We start from the raw sequence: 26,330 nt of genomic DNA, 5'->3' as shown, positions 1-26,330 counted from the left end.
TTTGAAACCTTTTATTGTAGTAAATGTACACTGAACTATTTATAATCTTCATCAAACTGTTGCATGGAGAGTGGCAGACACCGCTTTTCTTTACTGTTTTCTGCTGTGCTTCAGTCAATCATTAAAACCACTCCGTTCCAAGTAGAGGGCTATGGGGGTCACTGGGTGGACAGTTGAGACAGTTGTTCATAGACTTGCATTCACTCATTCAGGATCACTTCAGAGCCACAAATGGCCTGCGCATCTTTGGTAACCTTATTAAGTGGAGTGCTGTCCATTTAGAAGTGGGGAAGATCTGCAAACTTTACAGAGACAGGGAGGAGATTTCAAAAACAAATGAACGTGTACTAAACATTTCTAACTTTTACTTACCTGCAGTGCACTATTACAGGTCCTTTACTTTTTGTAGCCTGCTGTCGAACGATCTGCACAAAATGGAGGATACTCTCGACTGCATTGACATTAGGGACTCCATGATCAGGCCAGGCTGTATAGTTTAAATGCATGACTTCCTGTGTTTCGTCAGCCTGTTCACAGAAACACATTGAGTGCACCGATTAGGTCTGCACACATACAGAGATTCTCACTTTTTCAAATTTGACTACCTAACATTTTTGCCATTTTGACATCTGTTTGTGCAGAACAAAAGTTAAAAGAAAAAAAAAACACAAGGAAAAAACACTTTCAAGCAGCACTTCAACAGTCCACAAAATAAACAAATTTTAAGTGAAAATTAGAAAAATACAGCACACTGGTTTAAACATTATGAATACCTAATGGATTAGGTTCCTAATATTATTAACAATACATAATGTGCATAAGGGGCAGCACAGAGGGTACTGAGAAGTCAAATAAATATTGCATTTTTAACATACATGTCTAATTTTCAAAGTTGATAAGCACTGCGTGTAGCAGTGTGAATACTACAATTGTACAGTGGTAATCAGATTACTAGGACAACCTTTTTTTTCACTTAAAAAATATAGCAAAAGTTAGACCTCTTATAACATTGCAAGACGCTGAGAAATTAGTTCACGCTTTTGTTTTCAGTTGGCTAGATTACTGTAACACACTCCTCTCCCAAAAAAGACATACATCATTTGCAACGACTGCAGAATGTGGCTGCTAGAATCCTAACGAGGAAAAGAAAATCCGAACACATCTCTCCAGTTTTGATATCACTACACTGGTTACTTGTGTGATTTAGAATTGACTTTAAAATACTGCTCGGTTTACAAAGCCTTAAATAATCTCGCTCCATCCTATATTTCAGGAAGCCTCTCACCTTACACTCCAAATCATAACCTTAGATCTTCAAATGACTGTCTGCTTATTATTCCAATAAGCTAAACTTAAAAGAAGGGGTAAGGCAGCCTTCTGCTGTTATGCACCTAAAATCTGGAATAGCGTACCGATAGAAATTTGTCAGGGAGCACTTTACAAAACTGCTAAAACACATTATTTTAACATGGCTTTCTCATAGCTTCATTTTTGTTTAATCCTGATGCTCTGTATATTCAATTAATTATCCTTATCATTGATGGTGGCGGATGGCACAGTGGGTAGCGCTGCTGCCTCACAGTTAAGAGACCCGGGTTCACTTCCTGGGTCCTCCCTGCGTGGAGTTCACATGTTCTCCCCGTGTCTGTGTGAGTTTCCTCCCACAGTCCAAAGACATTCAGGTTAGGTGCATTGGCGATTCTAAATTGTCCCTAGTGTGTGCTTGGTGTGTGGGTGTGTGCCCTGCGGTGGGCTGGCGCCCTGCCCGGGGTTTGTTTCCTGCCTTGCGCCCTGTTTTGGCTAGGATTGACACCAGCAGACCCCCATGACCCTGTATTTAGGATATAGTGGGTTGGATAATGGATGAATTCATGGTGGCTCCATAATACGTACTAACCCCTACTTTCTCTGGTGTTTCTTTTCCGGTTTTCTGTGCTGGTGATCTGCACCACCACCACCTGATCAAAGCATCGTGATGTCCTTACATTGTTGGATTAAAGGCCAGAAGTCAACATGACTGTCATCATCAAGTTCTTCCATGTGAACCCTTATAATAAAGAATACAATGAGGGATTTTTTGGTAGACAGTAGAATTCATGGTTCCATCTATCACAGCAAGCCTTCCAGGTCCTGAAGCAGCAAAACAACCCCAGACCATCACACTACCACCACCATATTTTACTGTTGGTATGATGTTCTTTTTCTGAAATGCTGTGTTCCTTTTACGCCAGATGTAACGGGACATTTGCCTTCCAAAAAGTTCAACTTTTGTCTCATCAGTCCACAAGGTATTTTCCCAAAAGTCTTGGCAATCATTGAGATGTTTCTTAGCAAAATTGAGACGAGCCCTAATGTTCTTTTTGCTTAACAGTGGTTTGCGTCTTGGAAATCTGCCATGCAGGCCATTTTTGCCCAGTCTCTTTCTTATGGTGGAGTCGTGAACGCTGACCTTAATGGAGGCAAGTGAGGCCTGCAGTTCTTTAGATGTTGTCCTGGGGTCTTTTGTGACCTCTCAGATGAGTCGTCTCTGCGCTCTTGGGGTAATTTTGGTCGGCCGGCCACTCCTGGGAAGGTTCACCACTGTTCCATGTTTTTGCCATTTGTGGATAATGGCTCTCACTGTGGTTCGCTGGAGTCTCAAAACTTTAGAAATGGCTTTATAACCTTTACCAGACTGATAGATCTCAATTACTTCTGTTCTCATTTGTTCCTGAATTTCTTTGGATCTTGGCATGATGTCTAGCTTTTGAGGTGCTTTTGGTCTACTTCTCTGTGTCAGGCAGCTCCTATTTAAGTGATTTCTTGATTGAAACAGGTGTGGCAGTAATCAGGCCTGGGGGTGGCTACGGAAATTGAACTCAGGTGTGATACACCACAGTTAGGTTATTTTTTAACAAGGGGCAATTACTTTTTCACACAGGGCCATGTAGGTTTGGATTTTTTTTTCTCCCTAAATAATAAAAACCATCATTTAAAAACTGCATTTTGTGTTTACTTGTGTTATATTTGACTAATGGTTAAATGTGTTTGATGATCAGAAACATTTTGTGTGACAAACATGCAAAAGAATAAGAAATCAGGAAGGGGGCAAATAGTTTTTCACACCACTGTATGCCAGATGTATAACTATACACACACACACATATATTAACTGATATAACTAAAATATCACTGAAAAAAGGTATTTGAGAAGTATGACTTGGGACCAGACAAAACTTGAAGACGGGCTTGATTTGTCATGTCGGCCACTACTTTTCTGAGTCTAGAATTAGTTATTACAGGATTGGTTGGAATTCAAGTCTCTGGGTGCCTCAAGATGCAAGAGTTTTGAAGCTGCTTTGAGACAAACAAAAAAATACTGATGATGAAACTGAACAAGTCCCCAGAGCTGAATGGCTTGTACAAATGGTTACTTACATAACAAAGTCTAAAGTGCCGGATGGCCCATTCTGTTGATTCTTTTTCGGATGTCATTTCAACAGTTATATCACCGTAACTTACTGGTTCTTCTGTGAAAGGCCAGTAGTGGTCACATTTTACCTGAGAATCACAATGAAAAAAGAAAAATAAATGAAATCCTTTACAAGAACAACATTACAATGTAGTGTCTATCATTACTGTCTCATAACTATTTGGTCCAAGTCCGATTTCCAGGGTTTATATAAATTTTATTGTACAGGGTGGCCCACAAAAAAGCTGTTTAGACGTAGTACAAACGTGTGAGTACGAGCTGAGCGACATGTATTCCATTCCACAAAGAATCATTTTCAGCACTTTCTGTAAAGAGTGAGTAAAGATTTTTGCATTTCAAGTTTCTTTCTTTATGGAAGGGCGCCTTTTTTGCCAGGGAGGTGGGCTACATTTTCGTGGGCCACCCTGTACTTACTTATATATTTTCAGTAACATCTTTTCACTTTCATAGTTTTATTCTAATAGGTTGTACACAGGGGTGTTAAGTTTATTATAGACATCTGTTTCTACAAATCTGTGGCGTCACTTATTCTCACAACTATACTTTTATATGTACTTAATAATCAAGATGGAAGTGTCTTGTGTTAAATAGAAAAACAATAAATAAATAAAGAGAATTTAACATTATCTTTAAGTGACATATCTAATAGATCAGATACAAAGGTTTGATAAAGACAATAATAGAAAGCACTTAACAGTATATAAAGCATATACAGTAAACGCAAATATCAAGCTGATTTTCTGCATTCTGGTTATTGAAGGTGAGCCCTGTCCACTCTGTGTGTTGTATTCAAAATTCCTCACGGATGACAGCCTACTAAATTTAGGAGATATTTTGAAACAATATACCTGTATCACACACATGGTAAAAAAGAAAAAAAAAATCATTTTTTTTGTTGAAAGGACATCCAATTACACATTTAGCTGGAAATCAAAACTAAAGATAGGATGATTTCTGATCAAGCAAAAATACCATACTTAATAGCCAAGTGCAAAAAAACTTTACAGCTGCTGGACCAATAAGCAAAGTGGTACACAATAAAAAGTTTGCTCACCAACTTAAAAAAAACTCTTTCTGAACTATGGTTGTGTGATGCATTGATGATCTGGTATATTAAAATTAATTTGATTGAAAAATCAGTTGAATCAACTGATAGAGGTGGGTATATAGAGTTACTTGCATTCATGAGGCTTTGATAAAAAGTAAATCAGATGTTAAAAGAAAAAAACATTTAATTAGCAGGTGGGGCACGAGTTGTGAACTTCATGTTACAAGGGGCTGTGGGATGAAAATGTTTGAGGACCACTGAAGTATGGCAACAATGGTGCTCATTCAAATTTACTGCTCATTTAATAAAATCCAGCCTCTCTAACCTTTTCTCTCAAGAGAACACCATATTCTCAGTGAGAGAAAAACCTCAATCCAAATAATTCTATTCTCATTACTAGGAAACTATTATAAAATAGACTGTTAATCCAAAGAAAATCCTTACTCTCCTCCGTTCATTGCATTGAGTGAGCATGACAATGATCTGTGACTTCTGTTGTAGAACCATCTTCCAAAAGTCGTTTCTTGTCTCTGGCAGAGGCCCCTGAGTAGCAATGTACTCATGAGTCAGCCTATGACCCTAAGAAAGCAAGAGAGTTAATTGTTTCAGGTAGCTTTACAAACTGTGGGGGAAAATTCTAAATTTTACATATTGCAGCAAAATATTTAGGAAAATGTACACTGCAAAACAGAAACGGAAAGTGTTTCTTCTCATACTGTTTTGGTGCATAAAACAAACCGTTGGAAACAAAATAACTGAAACAAATCAAAGTGCTTTAGATAAATGCCATGCCATATTACAATTTTCAAATTTGAAAGCAGTTAATACTTTACAGTATAACTACTGTAATGAACACACAAAACACCTCTTAAGCTATCAGAGATGGCAACACAAAAAAGATGTTTTTTTTGTTAATTTAAAAACGTGAGTTATCTGTTTTGATTCACTTGCAATGAGAGACCACAAGCATGGACATGAAGAATAAAACCTGATATATGATTATTTAAAGGAAAATAAATCCTCTTTGAGTTGATGGCCTAAAAGTTCACATCCTCCAAGGTGGACAGAAATGCAAATAAACATATGCTTAGGTACTGAATGTACCATAAAAAGGCTAAGTTTGCGTAAATGAAGGCTACAACTAAAAATCTCTAAAAAAGTTGCATAATGCGATACAGAGTTCAGTGTCACAGAAGTCAAAATGAGAAAGGCTAACAGGACAACCACAAAGTCAGCTCTGGATCAAAATTGATTAATCGTTTAACACAAGTGCAACTGATCTGATTAGTTCTGGCTAGAGCTGGAAATTGGGAGAGGATGGTTGATGGTAACAGTACACAAAAACAACCTTTTTGCCATGGTGTGTCCATGTGCATCAGAAAATGTACTACATGTTTTTGTTAGAACTCAAACACACTTTGAATTGAATTTACCTCAAAAAGTCTACATTTACATCAAATCTGAAGAATAACTGATTTATTTACATCACCAATGCCAAACTGTTTATCTAGGTGCTCATGAAAAATGTATCTGTTAATGCAACTACGATATTAGATCATTAACACTACCTTTTCCTCATCTCTTTATCTTCTCAGCCTCATTAATGTCTATCCCATCTTCCATTAAGTAAACTCTCATATCTAAAACATGACTGACAGAAACAGCAGTAGCCTAAATTATTTCCAGTGTGCAACTGAATTTCATCTAAAGATCTTCAAATGACTTAATTTCCATCATGTTTATTTGAATTAAAAGCTTTACTTTCCTCACATAATTGATTATTTTTTTGCTGGCACTTTCAGCTAGCTTACTGTGACATGACTCACATTGAAATAAACTGATGCGAAAACCTGAGCAAAAAATTCACCTGATACATATGTGTTTTACACCATAATAAATGAATAACAAAGTATAAAACCATTTGTGGTAGTAGAGAACAGAAACTGCTTACTGGAATGAAGTTAGCGTTGATATAATCAGAGCCCTCACTGTTGTGTATAGTAATCAGTTTCACACTGCTAAAATCATCTGAAACAGAGAGATATACATGGTAGTTTTCCTAGTATTATGTAATAATTACAATAATAACAAACATGCTTCAATATATGTTAACAACATTTACCTAAACAATCAGTTAGCATGTACAAAATATGACACTGAACACAAACTTTAGGTATGTAAGCATTACTTACATGGTAAGATGTTTGTATAGCGATTTTTGGTTCTGTTTACTGGAAGTTCTGCTGCTTCATGTGGAAGATCAATGCCTATGTGCTTAAGATCCTTGAAGACAGAATAAGCAAGGAGATGTTATCATCTGCTCTACACATCATTAAGAAAGGATGAGAATGACAAAAATCAAGAGTTACTGATGGAAACTAAACACAGCATATCAATTGTTACAAGGGGTATCTGGCATGGCAGGAAATTTGGAAACCCAAAAGAAGGTGGACTGAATTATGTATTATGAAAAGTGAGTGTCCCTGGTGACGAGCCAGTGAAAGTGATGGCATCATTATGCAGTTCACAAACGCAGATGTAACTGAGCCTTCTAAGTATAAAATCAGAGAAGAAGTCAATTATAATGATATTCTATCTTACCTGAATATTCACACCTACAGTATGAGGATCTCAAGTAATAGGCCGGGAAGAAACCAGTTGCACTACATTATGATGGTGAACATAATGCCAGGAAACCTCCCATCTGTATGTTCTGTCACCCTCCACTGGGTCAGCGCCTTAATGTGGCAGAGTGGTTTGTGTGATCAACTACCACATGAGCAATATTGTCGGGAGTTGTGTACTCCCCCCATGCCACCAAGGGTCCATCCAAAGTGATGCAACTTCCTGCTGTCCCTCATTGCCCTACACACAGCTTGCTAAGTGGAGTGATTGAGGATTGCGCTCCCTAACTACCACCAATATCAACCATTCCTTTGTGCAAGCTCTTCCTTCCATCCATCTACCTCATACTGCCTTCCCAAATTGGGTTGCTGTCCCACCAACATAAACATAGGAGGAGTTGGGTCAGAGATGGAGAAATGGCTGGACAATGTCATCGTCAGATCAATGATTTTTGTAAGGAGTGGTTCTTTTGGTTTAGGGTTTCACTGCATGTTGTCTTAAAATCATTTGCAGCCTTTTTTTTTGACTAATATTAGTGATGGTTTATTTTGCCTGATTAAGGCTGTCATGGCTTGATGAAGCTTCTAAATAAATTAGTTTTTTTAATATGGCAGTAGATAAAGAGAAGGTAGTTTGTATAATCAGTTACACAAATAGTGAATGAAAATTGGTTTTAAAATGCTTTTATTATTAGTTTCTACAATTACCCTTAATGGCTTGTATTTTTAGCAAGATGCCAAAAACAAAGACGTAAAACAGTTATTGTACCATACACATAAATTAAATATCCATAAAGAAATTACAAAATCATGATATATCAAAGCAGACTATAAATATACAAGACTGCTTTTGTTACACTGTAATATAATCTATGCTTTTCATAAGACAAAAAACTTGAAACCAAAAGATGACTTATTCAGTTTCATTCTTGTAACTAAATGCCAATATATAGTCATATGAAAAAGTCAGGGAAACTCTCTTAATTCTTTGGATTTTTGTTTATCATTGGCTGAGCTTTCAAAGTAGCAACTTCCTTTTAATATATGACATGCCTTATGGAAACAGTAGTATTTCAGCAGTGACATTAAATTTATTGGATTAACAGAAAATATGCAATATGCATCATAACCAAATTAGATAGGTGCATACATTTGGGCACCCTAACAGAGATATTACATCAATACTTAGTTGAGCCTCCTTTTGCAAATATAACAGCCTCTAGATGGCTCCTATAGCCTTTGATCAGTGTCTGGATTCTGGATGGAGGTATTTTTGACCAATCTTCCATACAAAATCTCTCCAGTTCAGTTAAAATTGATGGCTGCCGAGCATGGACAGCCTGCTTCAAGTCATCTAATAGATTTTCAATGATATTCAAGTCAGGGGATTATGACGCCATTCCAGAACATTGTACTTCTCCCTCTGCATGAATGCCTTTGTAGATTTCGAACTGTGTTTTGGGTTATTGTCTTGTTGGAATATCCAACCCCTGCGTAACTTCAACTTTGTGACTGATGGTTGAACATTATCCTGAAGAATGTGTTGATATTGGGTTGAATTCATCCGACCCTCGACTTTAACAAGGGCCCCAGTCCCTGACCTAGCCCCACAGCCCTACAAGATGATGGAACCTTCACCAAATTTGACAGCAGGTAGCAGGTGTTTTTCTTGGAATGCGGTGTTCTTCTTCTGCCATGCAAAGCGCTTTTTGTTATGACCAAATAACTCAATTTTTGGCTCATCAGTCCAAAGCACTTTGTTCCAAAATGAATCTGGCTTGTCTAAGTGAGCATTTGTATACAACAAGTGATTCTGTTAGTGGAGTGAGTGCAGAAATTGTTTCTTTTTCATCACTCTGCCATACAGATGTTCTTTGTGGAAATTGCGCTGAATTGTAGAAGGATGTACAGATACACCATCTGCAGCAAGATGTTCATGCAGGTCTTTGGAGGGGATCTGTGGGTTGTCTGTAACCATTCTCACAATCCTGCGCATATGCCGTTCCTGTATTTTTCTTGGCCTGCCAGATCTGTGTTTAACAGCAACTGTGCCTGTGGCCTTCCATTTCCTGATTACATTCCTTACAGTTGAAATTGACAGTTTAAACCACTGAGATAGCTTTTTGTAGCCATCCCCTAAACCTTGATGCTGAACAATCTTTGTTTTCAGACTTGCTTAGAGGATCCCATGCTGTCAGTCTTCAGAGGAGAGTCAAAGGGAAGCACAACTTGCAATTGACTACCTTAAATACCTTTTCTCATGATTGAACACACCTGTTCAAGGCTTAATGAGCTAATCCAACCAATTTGGTGTTGCAAGTAATCAGTATTTGAGCAGTTACATGCATTCAAATCAGCAAAATTACAAGGGGACCCAAATTTTTTGCACAGCCGGTTTTTCACATTTGATTTAATTTCATACAACTAAATACTGCTTCACTACAAATCTTTGTTCAGAAAACATCCCAGTACTGTACAGATGTTCCTAGGAAATGATAGATATATCACTGTTATCTTTTTTGTTGAAAGTAAATTATTATGCAGGCTTTCATATGACTGTATATAAAAACAACTTGTGTCTTGATTCTGCAGGTCCCCTTGAGTAACGGTGTCTGGGAAATACATCATAATTTAAATCTACAGTCTGACAGACTATAGGTCTTTTCCCTGCCTTCTTCTAATTATTTTTTTGTGGCACTTTTCATGAAACGTAGGCTGACAGTGAATAACAACAACCTGAGCAGTGAGAAATATATTTATATTTTCTGGCAAGGTATCAACCTGAGCAGCAACAACTGGAGTTAAACTATAAGAACTAAGCTGGCCACCTGAGAAGTTGTAGTATGGACACCTAGCATCTACTGTATATAGAAAATGCTCAGACATCTCTGTATATCAGCAATGGCAATATGCTCTTTGTTTCTTCTTGACTAACAATTACTAATATAATTATTTTCATTATTGATTATTTAAAATGTGCATTAGCATTACAAAATTCAGTAAGAAAAAAAGGAAATTCTTCCTCAAAGACTTCATACCAAATTCTAGCAGTGCTGGGATAGCAAAATTACAACAGATAACTTTTTCATGTGCTGTGACAATTACAAGCCAAAGGACCAAACATACTAATGTTTAAAGAAAAAAAAAATCAAACTCGTGTTTGTGGTCCATGTGGAGTCTGCATGTTCTCTTTGTGTATTTGAGGGTGTTCCTCTGGGTACTCCAGGTTTCCCTGCTACCCCCAAAGAAATACAGGTTAGATTAAACATTGATTCCAAATTTTCCCAGATGTAACTATGAGTGTGGATGTCCATGTGAGTGGACTGACATCCAGGTTTAGCCTGTTTTCTTCCTTGCACATAGTCCTGCCTGAATAGGCTCTGGACCCCATACCACTGGACTAATCTAGTCTGGGAATATCAAGTTATGTTATGTTAAACTGGTATTAAAAATAATATGTAGAGTACAGTATGTATACCACTAAAATACCTATATAAACAAAATTAATATGAATTATTCTGATAAACAATTATTACAAAAGAAAACTCTTACCTCAAACTGTAAGGAAAATTTATAATCAGAGTCTTTGTGCATGTCTTTGAGGTACGCATCAAAATCATCCAACTGAACAGGGCTAAGAGAAGTTAAAAAGATATTAAATCAGTAGAAGCTGCAGAATGATGGGTTCTTGTTTCTTTTTCATTTCCATTCTATATCAATGAAATGGTCAGGAAGAGCTCTGCTCCTAAAATTCTAATTCTAACATTTTGTACCCAGGATTTTTCATTTTATTTCTTCTTTTATTATTCTTGCCATTTTGATTGATGGTAATTTTGTAAATATTGTATATCAAATAACTCCAAGCAGGGGAAAAAATATAGACCGCAGCAAGTTTGAATAAGAATGTCTGATCTTTTCAGTACCACTCAACAGGCATTCATATTAAAATTGCATGCAATTGTCAATCAAAAAGAAAATCTGTTTAGCTAATTCAGTTATAAATTTGCTTTAAGGTTTGCCAGAAGTGGTGGCAATATATAAAATAAATTAGAAATGAAAACCTAATACATATCAGAGACTTGTGACTTTTTTGACAGATAGTAAATCATATTAAGGATTTTTCAGTCTTTTACCCTGAATAAACCCTCACCTTCTTCCAATTTGTTTGTCCTGTCGACAAAGATCATAGTGTAAGGGTCCAGAACATATTTCAAATCAGATGACACAACTACAAAGCCAATTACTGTCCTCTCATACCAAGTACAAATATGGCCAAATACCAAGTGAGCACCTTGTGTTTGTGGTGGTCAAGGTCTGAACAGGACAGACATTTGATAACAATTCACTAGTCAGTCTCAGATTAGGCCTATAATACCACATTTGACTGGTGACACACATACAGGCTGAAACTCTCTGCTGATGGAGAGTTTCTTTAGCGCAGCAGTTTAGATGGCAGCTTCTAGTCCCAATGACTGATATTTGCATCCCACATCTGCCCCTTTGACAGAGATGGTACATTGCCCTGTGCAATTCCTTGCTAGTGACAACTGGGGGCAAGCCTTGCATTGTCGCATGCGGCTGGGGGTGGAGCCCAGCCGGGATGCCCAGGAGGACCATAGGAGGGCTTGTGCCTTCTCCAGACCACGAGGGGGCGACTGCCCTGGTTGTGTTGGGGGCCACGGGTAGAGGGCTTGGAAGCCCAACCCTGTAGGGGCCCGTGACCACCGCCAGGCGGCACCCCGGTGCCTGAAGAACCCTGGACCTCAGCACTTCCGCCACACTAGGAAGTGGTGGGGGGAAGAAGACTGGGGACACCTGGAGGGCTTCGGGGTGCGCAGCCGGCACTTCCGCCACACGGGGGTGTGTCCACGGGGGATTGCCGGGAAAGCAGCTGGAGCCCATCCGGGTTGCTATTTAAGGGGGCCGCCTCCCTTCCATCATCAGCAAGAGTCGGGTGGAAGAGGACGGAGCTTGAGGAGAGGAGTGGAGGCGGCCAGAAGGAAGGCACGCAGGACTGTGAGGCCTGGACTTTGGGGGATCGGTGCTGGAGGCACTGGGTTGAGCACGACAATAGTGTAAATATTTTATATATATGAGTGTTATGGGTGATAAACTGTTGTCCGTCTGTCTGTGTCCGGGTCCAGTTCCACAGCATGTAACTGATTATGAGCACACAGCATGAGTGAGATTTGCTGCTGCACAAGGGATGTGGCATTAGAAGCAAGCAGCCATTGGTTGATGAAGGTTTCCTTTACAACAGTGGAAAACATCCTGAGTCTGCTTCTCACCTCTGCCATCTAAGGTAGGTAGGTTTGAGAGAGAGACAGTGGGAGCATCAACCTCAGCACTTCTTTGCCAGTCATATAAAAGGGGAGCCTGCAGCTCCAAAAGATGGACAGTGCTTTTTAAATAGTGAGGCTTGCCCCAAACTTTTTACCAAGTTCATTAAATCTGTCTTACAGAAAAGGAAAACTGCTTTTTCTATTCTTTTTTTAATGTACAAAAGTAAAGTGGCCAATTAATGGCCTCCTTTCCTCTGAGAATGCATTTACAGGAGGTCCACTGAGACCCTGTAGATTTGTCAGACAGTCCAGAAATTTCACTGGCTGGATGTGTGAAAATAATAGAAAAACTATTTAAAAGTGTACAGTGTTAACTTTTGCAAGTGTTGGTATTCTTCTGTCTATAGCAATGAAATTATCATCACTTTCATGAATGGCAGATTAACTGCTCCCTAAAGATGTTTCATTAGTTTATAGTCACTTCAGGAAAAAATAAGAACAAGTTTTAATTAGGCAAGTCAACACATAGAACTAATAACAACAAGGGCAATTAGGAAAACTGGTAAGAACTCAAGAAAATAGTAGGGATTCTGCGCTGATGGAAATACTGTGGTATTGACTGCACTAGACTGCTTGAAGAATTTGCCTGTCTGAAGTAAGTGCTTTCATAAAGACGGCTCCAGTCAGCAGCCAGGAGTCACATGAAAGTGTTTGTTGCCAGGCAATGCATCAGAGTGTAACAGACACAGATGCATTTTTATGGTTGTTCAGGTGTGAACCAAAAGTCATCTGCAGCACGGATGCCCAAAAAGTAATGTAATATTAAAGAAGTGATTCTGTTATTCTGCTGGTAGCTATTTTGAATTAAGGACATTCTACTATATAAGTAATATCTTGGTGCAGATGGGGATGTGGTCAGAGCAGTGATTGCAGGGGTGAGAGGTGTGTTTAAAAAGTTCCAGGGAGCTGCTCTCCATTATATCTTCTGCAGGAGTCTCCCTGACTTTGAAGGGAAAGGTTTATGAAGGCTGCATGAGGAACAGTATGTCGTATTAGTGTGAAGCGTGGCTTATTAAAGAAAGACATGAAGCAAACCTAGAAAGAACAGATTTAGGAGTAAACAGGTCACTGTGTTAAAAGAAAGACCTAGTGTGGAGGTGACAGTTGTTGTGCTGCGGAGAAACAGACTAAGGTGGTTTGGGTAAGTAGTCAAAGGCTGAAAAGATGCACCAAGATGGGGGCGGAGGGGATGAAGCCAAGAGGGAGGATAAAGGAGATGTGCTAGGAGGTGATGCCATACGATATGATAAGAATGGGTTTCACCTCAATGCATGTTTAGGATGATACACAGGCCTTGCAAAGCATCATGGGGAATTGGGAAAAAAAGCTTGCCTAAGCTGGCTGGCTGGTGAATTTTTAGGAAAATATTTGCTGAACAAGGTAAAACAGCAAACTCTTTGCAAAAAATACTTTGGCAAATTGTGATGATCAACATTAACATTAATGATGACTGTTAAGTATTTGTTGATTAAAATAAGATTTTATATAAACTTTGCCCCATAGATTTCACCTCCTGGTCATTGTCTGTGTGGAGTTTGCACATTCTCATCAACTTTTTGTTCCAAACCATTGTATGGGCAGATTAATTTGAATACAATAAACAATAATTCTTTGAATTGTATATTAACTTTTAACTAATTCTGCATTACAATAGTCCGTGGATCTGTAAAACATCAACTCACCTATACAACTTTTCCTTGATAAACTTGGGAAACACACTAATATTGACAACAATGTTACTGCCAAATTACAGAATTAAAGTTTCCCTCTATTGGAAGGGATTATTGAGGAAAAAAATTATAATACATTTACCTTTTCAGTAGGCAATAATTAGCCACATCCACTAAACAACCAGAAACCTACAGACTCCACTTTAGACTGTTAAGTAGACTGGATATACTTTTATTTTGAACTATCTTTTTACGACCCCACCCCCTTTTACAAAATGTAGTTTATTTCTAGATTTATGAGAACACATTTTGAGAAATACACAGAACTGGTCCACGTTAGCTTGTCACTGATCGGCTCATGAGTTCCACAGAATTTATTTCAGAATTTGGATACAAAAATTTAAAATCACATGGACTTACTGAGTTAGCTTCCTCTTCTTTAATGCTGTTTTGCTCCTGTAATATAATAACGATTATTTTAATTTTAGAATGGTCACATCCTTGCACTACAACAGCATTCCCACACTGGATGCTTTTGAATGTTATAATGTGCAAATCTGGAAAAGTGTAAAATAATAAAGAAAAGTCAAAATGATCAAAGGATAGTGCCTGAGAAATAAAAATATATTTAAAATGAAATGCCTGATCTTTAAACACAATGTTATCCACTAAGTCAAAATGTGTATTTTAGCAAACACATTTCCTTCAGTATGTAACGTTTGAATCGTCAAAGCATTTAAAACATTGAAACCATAGTGAACATTAACATAACCATTTGAGCTTTATAAAAATAATAATCACAAATAAATTATAATTTTCTGAAATTGATTAACTATGGCAATATAATGCTAAACAATCCTTTCTGTAGCAACTAAAATAACACTTGTATTCTTTTACTGTATTCTTATCTTTAAAAAACAATACACATTTTAATTCATCAAAGTGTAGGGAAAAGAACAAAAAGCATTACTTTTTATGATATAGTTATTTCATGTTAAGATATTGAAGAAGCCTGGTAAATGTTGACATTTTGATTGAAATTCAAACCATGCTTTTGTGGCTACTAAGATTAACATTACACTCTTGCTAGTTTAATATTGCTAAGCTTATCAAGTTTAAACATACAAATATGTTTAATGTTCAATTGCTGTACAATGTTCAATTGTTTTCATAATAGAATATACGTAGCACTCACGAGAGTCACCTATTTCTCTTATACAAAGTACTACCTTGGAAGTTTTTTTAGTACAACTCAATATGATTTCAGTTCAAATGAATTACTGTACATATAGAGTGACCACTTTATTAGCTACATCTGCCAAGTAGTGAGTCTCCCCTGTTTACAGTATCTCACAAAAGTGAGTACACCCCTCACATTTTTGCAACTACTTTATTATATCTTTTCATGGGGCAACACTGAAGATATGACACTTTGATACAATGTAAAGTAGTCCGTGTACAGCTTGTATAACAGTGTAAATTTGCTGTCCCCTGAAAATAACTCAACACACAGTCATTAATGTCTAAACCGGTGGCAACAAAAGTGAGTACACCCCTAAGTGAAAAATGTCCAAATTGTGCCCAATTAGCCATTTTCCATCCCCGGTGTCATGTGACTCGTTAGTGTTACAAGGGAGCAGGTGTATTAAATTTGGTGTTATCGCTCTCACACTCTCTCTTACTGGTCACTGCAAGTTCAACATGGCACCGCATGGTAAAGAACTCTCTGAGCATCTAAAAAAAAAGAATTGATGCTCTACATAAAAATGGCCTAGGCTATAAGAAGATTGCCAACACCCTCAAACTGAGCTGCAGCACGGTGGCCAAGACCATATAGCAGTTTAACAGGACAGGTTTCACTCAGAACAGGCTTTGCCATGGTTGACCAAATAAGCTGAGTACAGTTGCTCAGCATAATATCCAGAGGTTGTCTTTTGAAAATAGACGTATGTGTGCTGCCAGCGTTTCAGCAGAGGTTGAAGGTGTGGGGGGTGAGCCTGTCAGTGCTCAGACCATATGCCACATACTGCATCAAATTGGTCTACATGGCTGTCATCCCAGAAGGAACCCTCTTCTAAAGATGATGCACAAGAAAGCCTGCAAACAGTTTGCTGAAGACAAGCAGACTAAGGACATGGAGAACTTATTTGGTTCAAATGGTGTCAAGTGTGAGTGGTGGCAACCAGGTGAGGAGTACAAAGACAAGTGTGTTTTGCCTACAGTTAAGCATGGTGGTGGAAGTGTCCTGGTATGGGGCTGCATGAGTGCTGCTGGCACTGGGGAGCTACAGTTCATTGAGGGAACCATGAATGCCAACATGTACTGTGACATACTGAAGCAGAGCATGATCCCTTTCCTTCAGAAACTGGGCCGCAGGGCAGTATTCCAACATGATAATGACCCCAAACACACCTCTAAGAAGACCATTGCCTTGCTAAAGAAACTGAGGGTAAAGATGCTGTACTGGCCAAGCATGTCTCCAGATCTAAACTCTATTGAGCATCTTCGGGGCATCCTCAAACGGAAGGTGGAGGAGCGCATCCACCAACTCCATGATGTCGTCATGGAGGAGTGGGAGAGGATTCCAGTGGCAAACTGTGAAGCTCTAGTGAACTCCATGCCCAAGAGAGTTAAGGCAGTGCTGGAAAATAATGGTGGCCACACAAAATATTGACAGGGCACAATATGGACATTTTTCACTTAGGGGTGTACTCACTTTTGTTGCCAGCGGTTTAGACATTAATGGCTGTGTGTTGAGTTATTTTCAGGGGACAGCAAATGTACACTGTTATACAAGATGTATACTGACTACTTTACATTGTATCAAAGTGTCATATCTTCAGTGTTGTCCCACGAAAAGATATAATAAAATATTTTCAAAAATGTGAGGGGTGTACTCACTTTTGTGAGATACTGTATATCACCCCAGAGCTGTGGTTTATACTCATGGTATTGTGACTAATATCCATTTTCAAATCCACAAGTAACAGAAACTAAGGGGGAATATTTTGAAGCCAGGAAGCACATCTTCACATAAAAAATCAAACAAATGTCAAACAAGCAAAAGAGTCACAGTATTTAGATGCAATGGAGAATCTCAATGTCACAGTTCAGTGTGGGCTCTACCTTTTGTAAAATTTTTGGTTTTTCTTCCATTTTCTAAGTAGTTTTTCCTGTTTTTTTAAGTAATGTTTCTTAAGATCCCATGTTTGGCTGCAACGGCTGCTCCCAGCAGACAGAAAGTGGAAAATAAATTGCTGTACTGTGTTCCAGCTGGGTGCTACCATTCATACTGAGGGCTCAGTTACTATGGTGGCTTTTAGTAGATAAAAGATTGCTAGACTTGTTGTAATACGTTGTAATATGTAATATCAGGTTTATTTTGAGTGATTTGGTCAGATATTTGGGATTTCGCAGTGGCTACCTGGAATCAGGAACTCAGATTAAGAAATTAATTTAGAGTTGAAATTCTGAGTTTAGCTTTATTAGAGTTTGAGATGGGCCATTTACTAGGGTAATTTTTCAGTCCTTTAGAAGTCTTTTTGTGTTTTGTTTTCTTTTTCCTCCAATCTTCACAGGTTTGCCTTTCTTGAAGTATTTTATGATTTGTTTTATGTCTTCATTCTTCCTCAACTGTGATTATTGGCAAGTATTATTTGTTTATTATTATTTATCTTGTAAATGCTTAGATTTACTTTTGCATTTCTTAAATAATTACTTATTAATTTCAACTTGTTTCTCATAATTATTTACTCAAGATTATCAAGATCTTTACAAGACCTTAGTGTTGGATTTTAGATTTTTAATTATTCTATACGGATGGATGTAAGGGCAATCATTAAACAGACAGCTTTTCAAACAGTTACAGGCAAAATGCTAAGTGAGCATGATAGATTGAAAAGCCTTCTCTTGTCTGAAAAATGTTGTATGCTCTTACATGTCCTTGGCATTCTTATAAAAGATCCCCAAACATCATCTACCTACAGGATTGTCAATCATGGGTACTACTGGACTGAATATATACAAGCTGTGCAGCATGGCAGAGCAGTGCCTGGTGCTGCTGCTTCTTAGATCTAGCACCCTGAGTTTGAATACTGTACCTGTGTGGAGTTTGCACATTCTCCCTTTGTCTGCATGGCATTTCCTGCCACTTCCCCAAAGGCTGCATTGACTGGTGATTCCAAATTGGCCCTGGTATGAGGGTATATGTGTGTGACTGGACTAAACCCCTGCAATGAACTTATGTCCTGTCTAAGCCTGTTTCCTTTCTTACATCCAGTGCTATCAGGATTGACTGCAATCCTGCCTAGGATGTTTGATAAATAATCGAGAAGACATTAAACTTTCATAAACAAATCGAGAAGACATTAAACATCAATCAATCATGTCACACACACAAAAATCAAATAGAGAAATACATTAAGGCTATTCAACTAGTGGCCATCAAATCCTTTGAAAATCATAAATGTTTTCTTTTGAAATGGTCAACAAAATAATTACCAACTCCCAAACTGTTTTACACATAATTTAGTTATCTTCTATGATCTTGTGAAACAGACCCAAGTAAAAGTATTCCTGTTATTATTTCTAAATGTTCAACGTCTGATTTGATATGACATTAGAGTATAAGAATAGGCAAAGAACATTCTGGTAATTCACCTTCTATTCTATATAATGGGAAAAAAGATGAATGTAGCTTGTGAACTTATAAAATATGTGATTTTGTCATGCTTGCTTTAATGGCTCCAAAAAAATTAAGTCACTCTATGAGTTGAGGATTCAGACAGAAACAAATAAAAATGATCCATAATGATTTTTCACCTTTATTTGTGTCTAGGATGGATTAGTACTGGTACCTTATGTATGCTGAGTTCTGGGTATGAATTCCACACTTAAAACTTTTTCTATATTGTGGGTCTCAGACACAGTTCCCGGAAGGCTGCAGGTTTCCAGACACTTTCTTAATTAGTAACTAGTTGTGTTACCCAGATTCACCTGGGAAATTTCGTGAGACAATGGGCCTCAGCTATACTGCCATTGGCTAATTGGGAGTATCAGAAGTGCTATGTTAACTAATTACTGTATGCAGTAAACCCTCAGGTTGTGGGCTTAAATCCTGTTGATGCTCTTTAATCTCCAATCAACACATTTTTTCTCACTATCTCTAAATCAGAAACTTTGCTAAATTGCCAATTTCTGTTCCAGAAGATATATTGATCAGTCCTAGGGACTCCAACAGCATTTCTATAATATATAAGAACATTTTGAAGTCCCTTCCTTTTAAAGATCCCAGAAAAAAAGTGTGAAAAAGATCTCTTACTCAAAACAGAGTGCAGGGCAGCCACGCACAGAATTCACTCTAGCTCCGTAAGTGCAAAACATTCAATTATTCAACTTAAAATCTTTTATTGAGCACATTTATCTCATTTAAAATTGTCCAAAATGTTTCCAGGGCAAGGTCCAACCTGCAAACGTTGCAATTGTGCCCCAGCTTCACTTGGCCACATGTTTTGGGTGTGTACCAAATTAACATCATTCTGGACAAAATTTTTTAAATGCCTATCAAACAGCCTAATCCATTAATAGCTGTGTTTGCTGTACTCCTAGATGGGCTTAAAGTGGAGAAGGACAAACAAACTGTAATTGCCATTACTACACTATTGGCTAACTCTCCTCTTTTAAGTTAGTGGGTTAACTGATGTTATATACTATTTGAAATTGGAAAAAATCAAATACTCACTTAGAGTATCTGTTCAAAACTTTTTTTAAACCTGGCAGGAACTAATTAATAACATTTTGGAATAAGCATTTATATTGGGGGAAAAGACTTTTTTCTCTCTTTACTACTATCAACAGTTTTACTCTGGTTGTTGGCCTTTCTCATGGGTGGATTTGAATTTAGTTTTGTTAAGTTTGACTTGATTGTATGGAATGTTAAATGCTTTTAATAAATTCAATAAAAGATACTGTAGCAGATTGCCGGGGTATTACCTGGCCGGGATGCCTGGAGGGACTGGAAAGGGACAGTAATAGCTTCCGGGTCACAAGGGGGCAACTGCCCTGGCCAAAGAGAGGACCACGGGAAATTGACAGAGAGATTTTAACCCGTAAGGACCAGTGGCCACCGCCAGGGGGCACCTCAGGCCTCATAGGACCTGAAGAACCGTCACTTCCGCCACATCAGGCAAGATGGCGGATGAACCTGTCAGGGATGCCCGGAGTGCTTCCGCGGTAAAGACAGCAGTTCCGCCACACCAAGAAGTGCTGCCGGAAGATTGTCACCAGACACCTGGAGCACATCCGGGCGGGAATAAAAGGCGCGGCCTCCTTACAGTCTGGGAGCTTGAGTGGGGAGTGGGAGCAGGACGTAGCTCCCAGGAGGAGACAGGCAGCCAAGGATTGAGAGAAAGAGGCCCATAGTGTGGTGATTACTGCTGAGAGCACTGTGTACTGTGTTTGGGACTGTAAACATGAGTTTATTAGTGATTAATAAACGTGTGAATTTTATAAAGATGTGGTCTCCGACTGGTGGTGTCCAGGCAAGTCTCACAATGCAAAAAAAAAAAAAAAATCCTAGTGATGCTGTGTGACTTGTCCATGAAGCAGTTACTTTACTTTACCTGCATATGCTCCAAATTGAAAACCAAAATGAATGTAACCAGGTGTATCTCAAATGTTGTAAGTTTGCTTGGATAAAGGTGTCAGTCAAATAATAATAATAAGTCCATCCATTATCCAACCCGCTATATCATAACTACAAGGTCACGGGGGGTCTGATGGAACCAATCCCAGCCAACACAGGGCACAAGGCAGGAAACAAACCCCGGGCAGGGCGCCAGCCCACCGCAGGGCGCGCACACATACACACCCCCAAACACCAAGAATCGCCAATGCACCTAACCTACATGTCTTTGGACTGTGGGAGAAAACCCACGCAGACACGGGGAGAACATGCAAACTCCACGCAGGGAGGACCCGGGAAGCGAACCAGGGTCTCCTAACTGCAAGGTAGCAGCACTACCCACTGCGCCACCCATAATAAGTCAAGTAATAATATTAGGTCACTGCAGCTGCTTACTCTTAGACATACTATATGCAATTGCCCGTGAGTAAAATATTCCTACCATTAGATTATTAGATCACTCATTATGAAATACCTGCATTTCACTAATAACAATGATTATGATGAAACTGTACAAACTGTGGGATTTGTATGAGGCGATCATCAAAAGAAGGCATAAGATGTATATTCCCTTATCATGACATAAGCATCTACTGTAAGAAAGTATCATGGGTTATAAGGGAAGGCTGTCATACATACAGTACATCACATCCAAATGGGAGTGATTCGGTATCAAGTTATATGTGCTGTGTGAAGCAAGCTCTGATTACACCTGGAACTTGATACTTTACATCAGTAGAGGGGTCCCAGTGGAATGGCAAGTATGGTCAATATAGCATTGCAACATTATCTGTGCTGTCACTTTACAGTTTCTATACCTCACTTGAACTGGTTAAGATTTTACTTCAAAGGAAAACTGATGCATATGGCAGTGTATGATTGAACAGCCATGGTATACCTGGTGACTTTTGTCGTGTAAATACATCAAGGTGCAGTATCTGTACAGCTTAAGGTAAAATTATTACGATCAACTGGAAGGACATGAAATCCTCCTAAGCACTGTTCACAATGCATCAACTGTCAATGTTCATGTCAGAGGAAATGTGAAAGTCACTAAGTCTTGTGTGGTGGTGGTAGGTTGCAATAACACAATTGGCAGTGTTGATTTTGCAGGTTCGGCACTAGGTTGGGTTGAAAGAAGTTGTATGAGAGGACAGGAGATATTGGGACCAGCTCATTCTTTGGTTTTGTTGGCTACTGAGAGGTGCCTTAGGCTTTCATGGGATTTTCCCCTTTTGAATTGCTATATGGGAGACATCCTCTGGGACTCCTTGACATTCTTAAGGAAGACTGTGAGATGGAAAACTTGCCCCCTGGTAATATTATTGAATATATGAGTAAATGTATGAGAATTTCGTTAACAGATGCAACCTCTAGAATACACAGTGCATGCACAAAGAGCACAATCCAGGTTGTTTAATTGGGGAATGGCTTTATAGGAGTTTCAACCAGAACAACAAGCAATGTTGTTAATTCCAACTACTCCCTTGAAGTTATCAGACTATTGCCAAGGACCATACAAATTTAAAGAGCAACAGGATTTGGTTGATTACTTAATTTCTCAACCTAACTGATGCCCCAAAGACTGTATTTATCCTGTCAATTTTTATTAAAAGGACCTGTCATCCAACTCTGGGGCAGATAGATTGCTTTTTGTGAATTCAGTTTCTGTAAATTTTCGTAAGAATCTGTCCCCTGCCCAGAAGAGGCAGTTGGAAGCTACTATCCTGTCAGTGTAGGATGTAGGAAACACCAAGCCATGCCACACTGGCTGTGCATGACACAGTTACCGAATAGGGGTTAATGGTTTGCGAATGTCTGTATCACCTCCCAAAAGTAAACAAGACTGAGGCTGAGCTGGAAGTTAACAGCATGCTCGAGCTCGAAGTTACAGCAGAAAGCTTTAGCCCCTAGTTGAGTCCTAGTGTATTAGTGCCAAAACCCAAAAGTAGTTAGTGCTTTTGCAGCATCTCTACCAGGTATCCCCATGTTGGATGCTTATCCCATGCCACAAGTGTGCGACCTTATTCAATGGCTCGAAAAAGTTCAATATGCATTATGTAGTTTTCCCATTCAAATTTCACAGGGCACTTGCGACCTTCAGGCGTCTTAAGAAAGCTCTAATGTCAGCATCTGTTCTCATTGCTCCTAACTTTTCTCTCCCTTTTTGTCTATAGATCAACACATCTGACATTTTCCTTGGGGATGGGCTAAGACAAACAGATTGATGGAACTGAACACCCTGTGATGTATCTAAGCTGGAAACTGTTGGACCAGAAAAAGCAGCAAGTGACCTTGGAATGTGAAGTGCTCGCCATAAAGTGGGCAATTACCCAAATTAAGGGAATTTACCTTGGTCACTGATATTTACAATGGTTAGCATCTCACAAGTAGACCAATCCGAGAATTACAAGGTGGTTCACAGATTTACAGCCCTACAAGTTCGCGATTCTGTATTGTAAAGGTCTTCTACATACCAACACCAATGCACCGGAATGAGGCAGTCATTCTAAGACCTCAACATGTCGGAGCACATCCCTCAGGAGTACTTCACACTTTTTAATTTTAAACCAGTTTGTGCTGTTTATGTTTCGTCTTTTTAACAAAGCCATCCTACTTAAATGGGGACCTGCTGGTTCCCCAACCTTTTTTTGTTGCCACCTGTAATCTTCTTATGCCACGTAATCATTGTGCAAAACAAACCTGAAATTGTAGCAATAGGATTAAAAAAAGTCAACAAAATTAGTATGTTAACTTATTAGGAAGATGCCTTTATCCAAGGCAACTACAACAAATGAGATACAATTGGCTGCATTTCTTTGTTTTTGTCCAGTTAGAGCACAGAGCAAGCAAAGTGACTTGCTCTTGGTCACAGTTAGTAGCAGGATTTGAACCTACAACCTCAGGGTTTGAAATCCAAAGCTTTAACCACTACACCATACAGCCGATGTTTCTCACACTAACATGAGAAATAGAAATAATAGTTTGAAGAACAGATCAAAAGATTGTTCACCAAAAGAGTGGAATTCAAAAAAGCAAAAGAAGAATTGCAAGATAAAACTATGCTTTATCTGTAATCTCAGATAGAGAAGAGACATCAAGGCTGACCTTTTGAACCGCTGTTTTAATGACATCACACACCACATATGGCTGGTTGTTTTCCTGGGTAATTAAACAAACGCGAGCATCCACAAGAAATTAAATAATGCTTCAAAAATTGCACAATTAATATGTATTTCTTAATAAATAATTTTTATTTACAAAAATAATATAAAATTCAGAATCTACATGTTTCAAACCCTCAAACGGGTGCAGAAAGGAGGGTCACCTTTAAAAAAATGTCCTAAAAAATTAAAAATGAACACAGATCAGAACAATTGCATCCCACCAGGAATTAACTCAGTAATCGAAATGTTTTTGATCTGGATGAACTCAGAACTTATTAATACAAAAAAAATATAAATTTAAGTTTCCAAATCTTAAAATAAATGTAAATTAAAATAAAGTCAACAAATTCTATTTCATTGCCAGCAGTAAAGGGCTACTAATTAAGTAAACAACTGGAGTGAAAACTAGCAGGGACTGTGGCCTTCCAGGAACTGAGTTCCTGAGCACATTCTCTCTACAGTCTGTATAACATTTACACTTTCTTCTTGTGTCTGCATTGATTTTCCTCCTCCTCTCACATCCCAAAATTGCATATGTTAGGTTGATTATCCAAGTATGGGTGTAGGTGTGTGTATGAGCAACATGATAGACTACTTCACTGTGCAGTTTTGGTTCCCGGCATTGTGCCCAGCGCTGCCAGGAAAAGCTTTAACCCCATGCGACCCTGAATTAGATTTAGAACTTTTGAGAATGTTATGTTTATTATTCTCTAATTAACTTTAACATACATAAAGAGATTAACTTTGCATTTAATACTGTACATTTTCATTATGAGGAATGGTCTAAATTCTGTAAAGTAAGCTTTCAGGTCTTCTGCTTAACATGTCCTTCTTATTTCTTTAAAGGTTTCTGTTCATAACACTCTCTGAACTTGGTAGGTGAGAGAAGGGTTGTGTGTGGAATATGACTGAATGTTGTTTCATTTTAAACATTAAAGTTTAGAATGATGTATTGATTATATTGATGACTAAATTCCTTTTTATTATTGCAAAATCATATACTGTATATGATCAAAAGAATTATAAAAAAAAGAAAAGAAGCTGTCCAGTTGTTTGAAGCTGAGACATATACAAAATGAATGAGTTAGAAAGACTCAGGTTTACAGACAAGACTCTTTAGTCATGAGTCTGTGAAAAAACTGGAGGATGCTACAACAACATAGCAGATGGGATGGGTAATGACAGGGATTGAAAAAACACTGCATGTAATGGTCTGCTAATAGGTTATTAGAAAAGAAAGGTAAAGACGCGAAGAACTCACTTGCTATTGAGGTCCACTACGGGATTATACAATATAATATGCTTCAACGGATTTATTTGTCAATTTGAAAGGGAATGACTTCCCCACTTGCTAATCTCGCAACAAAGCACTCCCTGTCACCTCCCTGCACCTGCAAGTCTGGATATCTCTTACCCTTGTCACCCAAATATATCTTTTACTCTGACAACTTCTTATTAACAGGAAAACACCATTGTAATTAAGGGTAAAACTATTCTCTGGAATTAGGGAAAAAAACTAAGTGGAGGACTGCATAAAAGGCATTTGTTTCCTGAATCAGACTTTATTAATGTTCTTCTATTGTTTTACTTTGTTGCTGTGTATTTGTAATATCAATCATTTGGTGATAATTGTCTGTACAATATCTTCAAAAAGATGAGTTTCAACTAGTTGATTAAAAGACAGAAGCAGCCTTCTGACAGTCAGCATACAGTTAGGTCCATAAATATTTGGACAGAGACAACTTTTTTCTAATTTTGGTTCTGTACATTACCACAATGAATTTTAAATGAAACAACTCAGATGCAGTTGAAGTGCAGACTTTCAGTTTTAATTCAGTGGGTTGAACAAAAAGATTGCATTAAAATTTGAGGGAACTAAATTATTTTTTAACACAATCCCTTTATTTCAGGGGCTCAAAAGTAATTGGACAAATTAAATAACTGGAAATAAAATGTTCACTTCTAATACAGTACTTGGTTAAAAACCCTTTGCTGGCAATGACAGCCTGAAGTCTTGAACTCATGGACATCACCAGATGCTGGGTTTCCTCCTTTTTAATGCTCTGCCAGGCCTTTACTGCAGCGGCTTTCAGTTGTTGTTTGTTTGTGGGCCTTTCTGTCCGAAGTTTAGTCTTCAACAAGTGAAATGCATGCTCAGTTGGGTTAAGATCAGGTGACTGACTTGGCCATTCAAGAATTTTCCACTTCTTTGCTTTAATAAACTCCTGGGTTGCTTTGGCTGTATGTTTTGGGTCATTGTCCATCTGTATCATGAAACGCCGCCCAATCAGTTTGACTGCATTTAGCTGGATTTGAGCAGACAGT

General features: G+C 38.3%; 1 protein-coding gene across 3 annotated transcripts in view; it reads right to left on the bottom strand.

Moving 5' to 3' along the window:
• Positions 1-26,330, bottom strand: part of ptpro (protein tyrosine phosphatase receptor type O) — a 257,646-nt gene that overhangs the window by 17,562 nt on the left and 213,754 nt on the right. For all 3 annotated transcript variants that reach the window (XM_039769992.1, XM_039769991.1, XM_039769993.1), the window contains 7 exons: positions 14,577-14,612; positions 10,697-10,778; positions 6,713-6,803; positions 6,472-6,548; positions 4,965-5,099; positions 3,418-3,540; positions 373-527 (listed from right to left, as the gene is read on the bottom strand). In XM_039769992.1, the coding sequence (XP_039625926.1) occupies positions 373-527; positions 3,418-3,540; positions 4,965-5,099; positions 6,472-6,548; positions 6,713-6,803; positions 10,697-10,778; positions 14,577-14,612 (699 nt within the window). The remainder of the gene's footprint in view (positions 1-372; positions 528-3,417; positions 3,541-4,964; positions 5,100-6,471; positions 6,549-6,712; positions 6,804-10,696; positions 10,779-14,576; positions 14,613-26,330) is intronic.

The sequence above is a fragment of the Polypterus senegalus genome, chromosome 11 (genome assembly GCF_016835505.1).
Source record: "Polypterus senegalus isolate Bchr_013 chromosome 11, ASM1683550v1, whole genome shotgun sequence".
NCBI lineage: Eukaryota > Metazoa > Chordata > Cladistia > Polypteriformes > Polypteridae > Polypterus > Polypterus senegalus.
The sequence above is the reverse complement of the archived record's forward strand: the minus strand, read 5'-3'. Positions and strand labels throughout refer to the sequence as shown.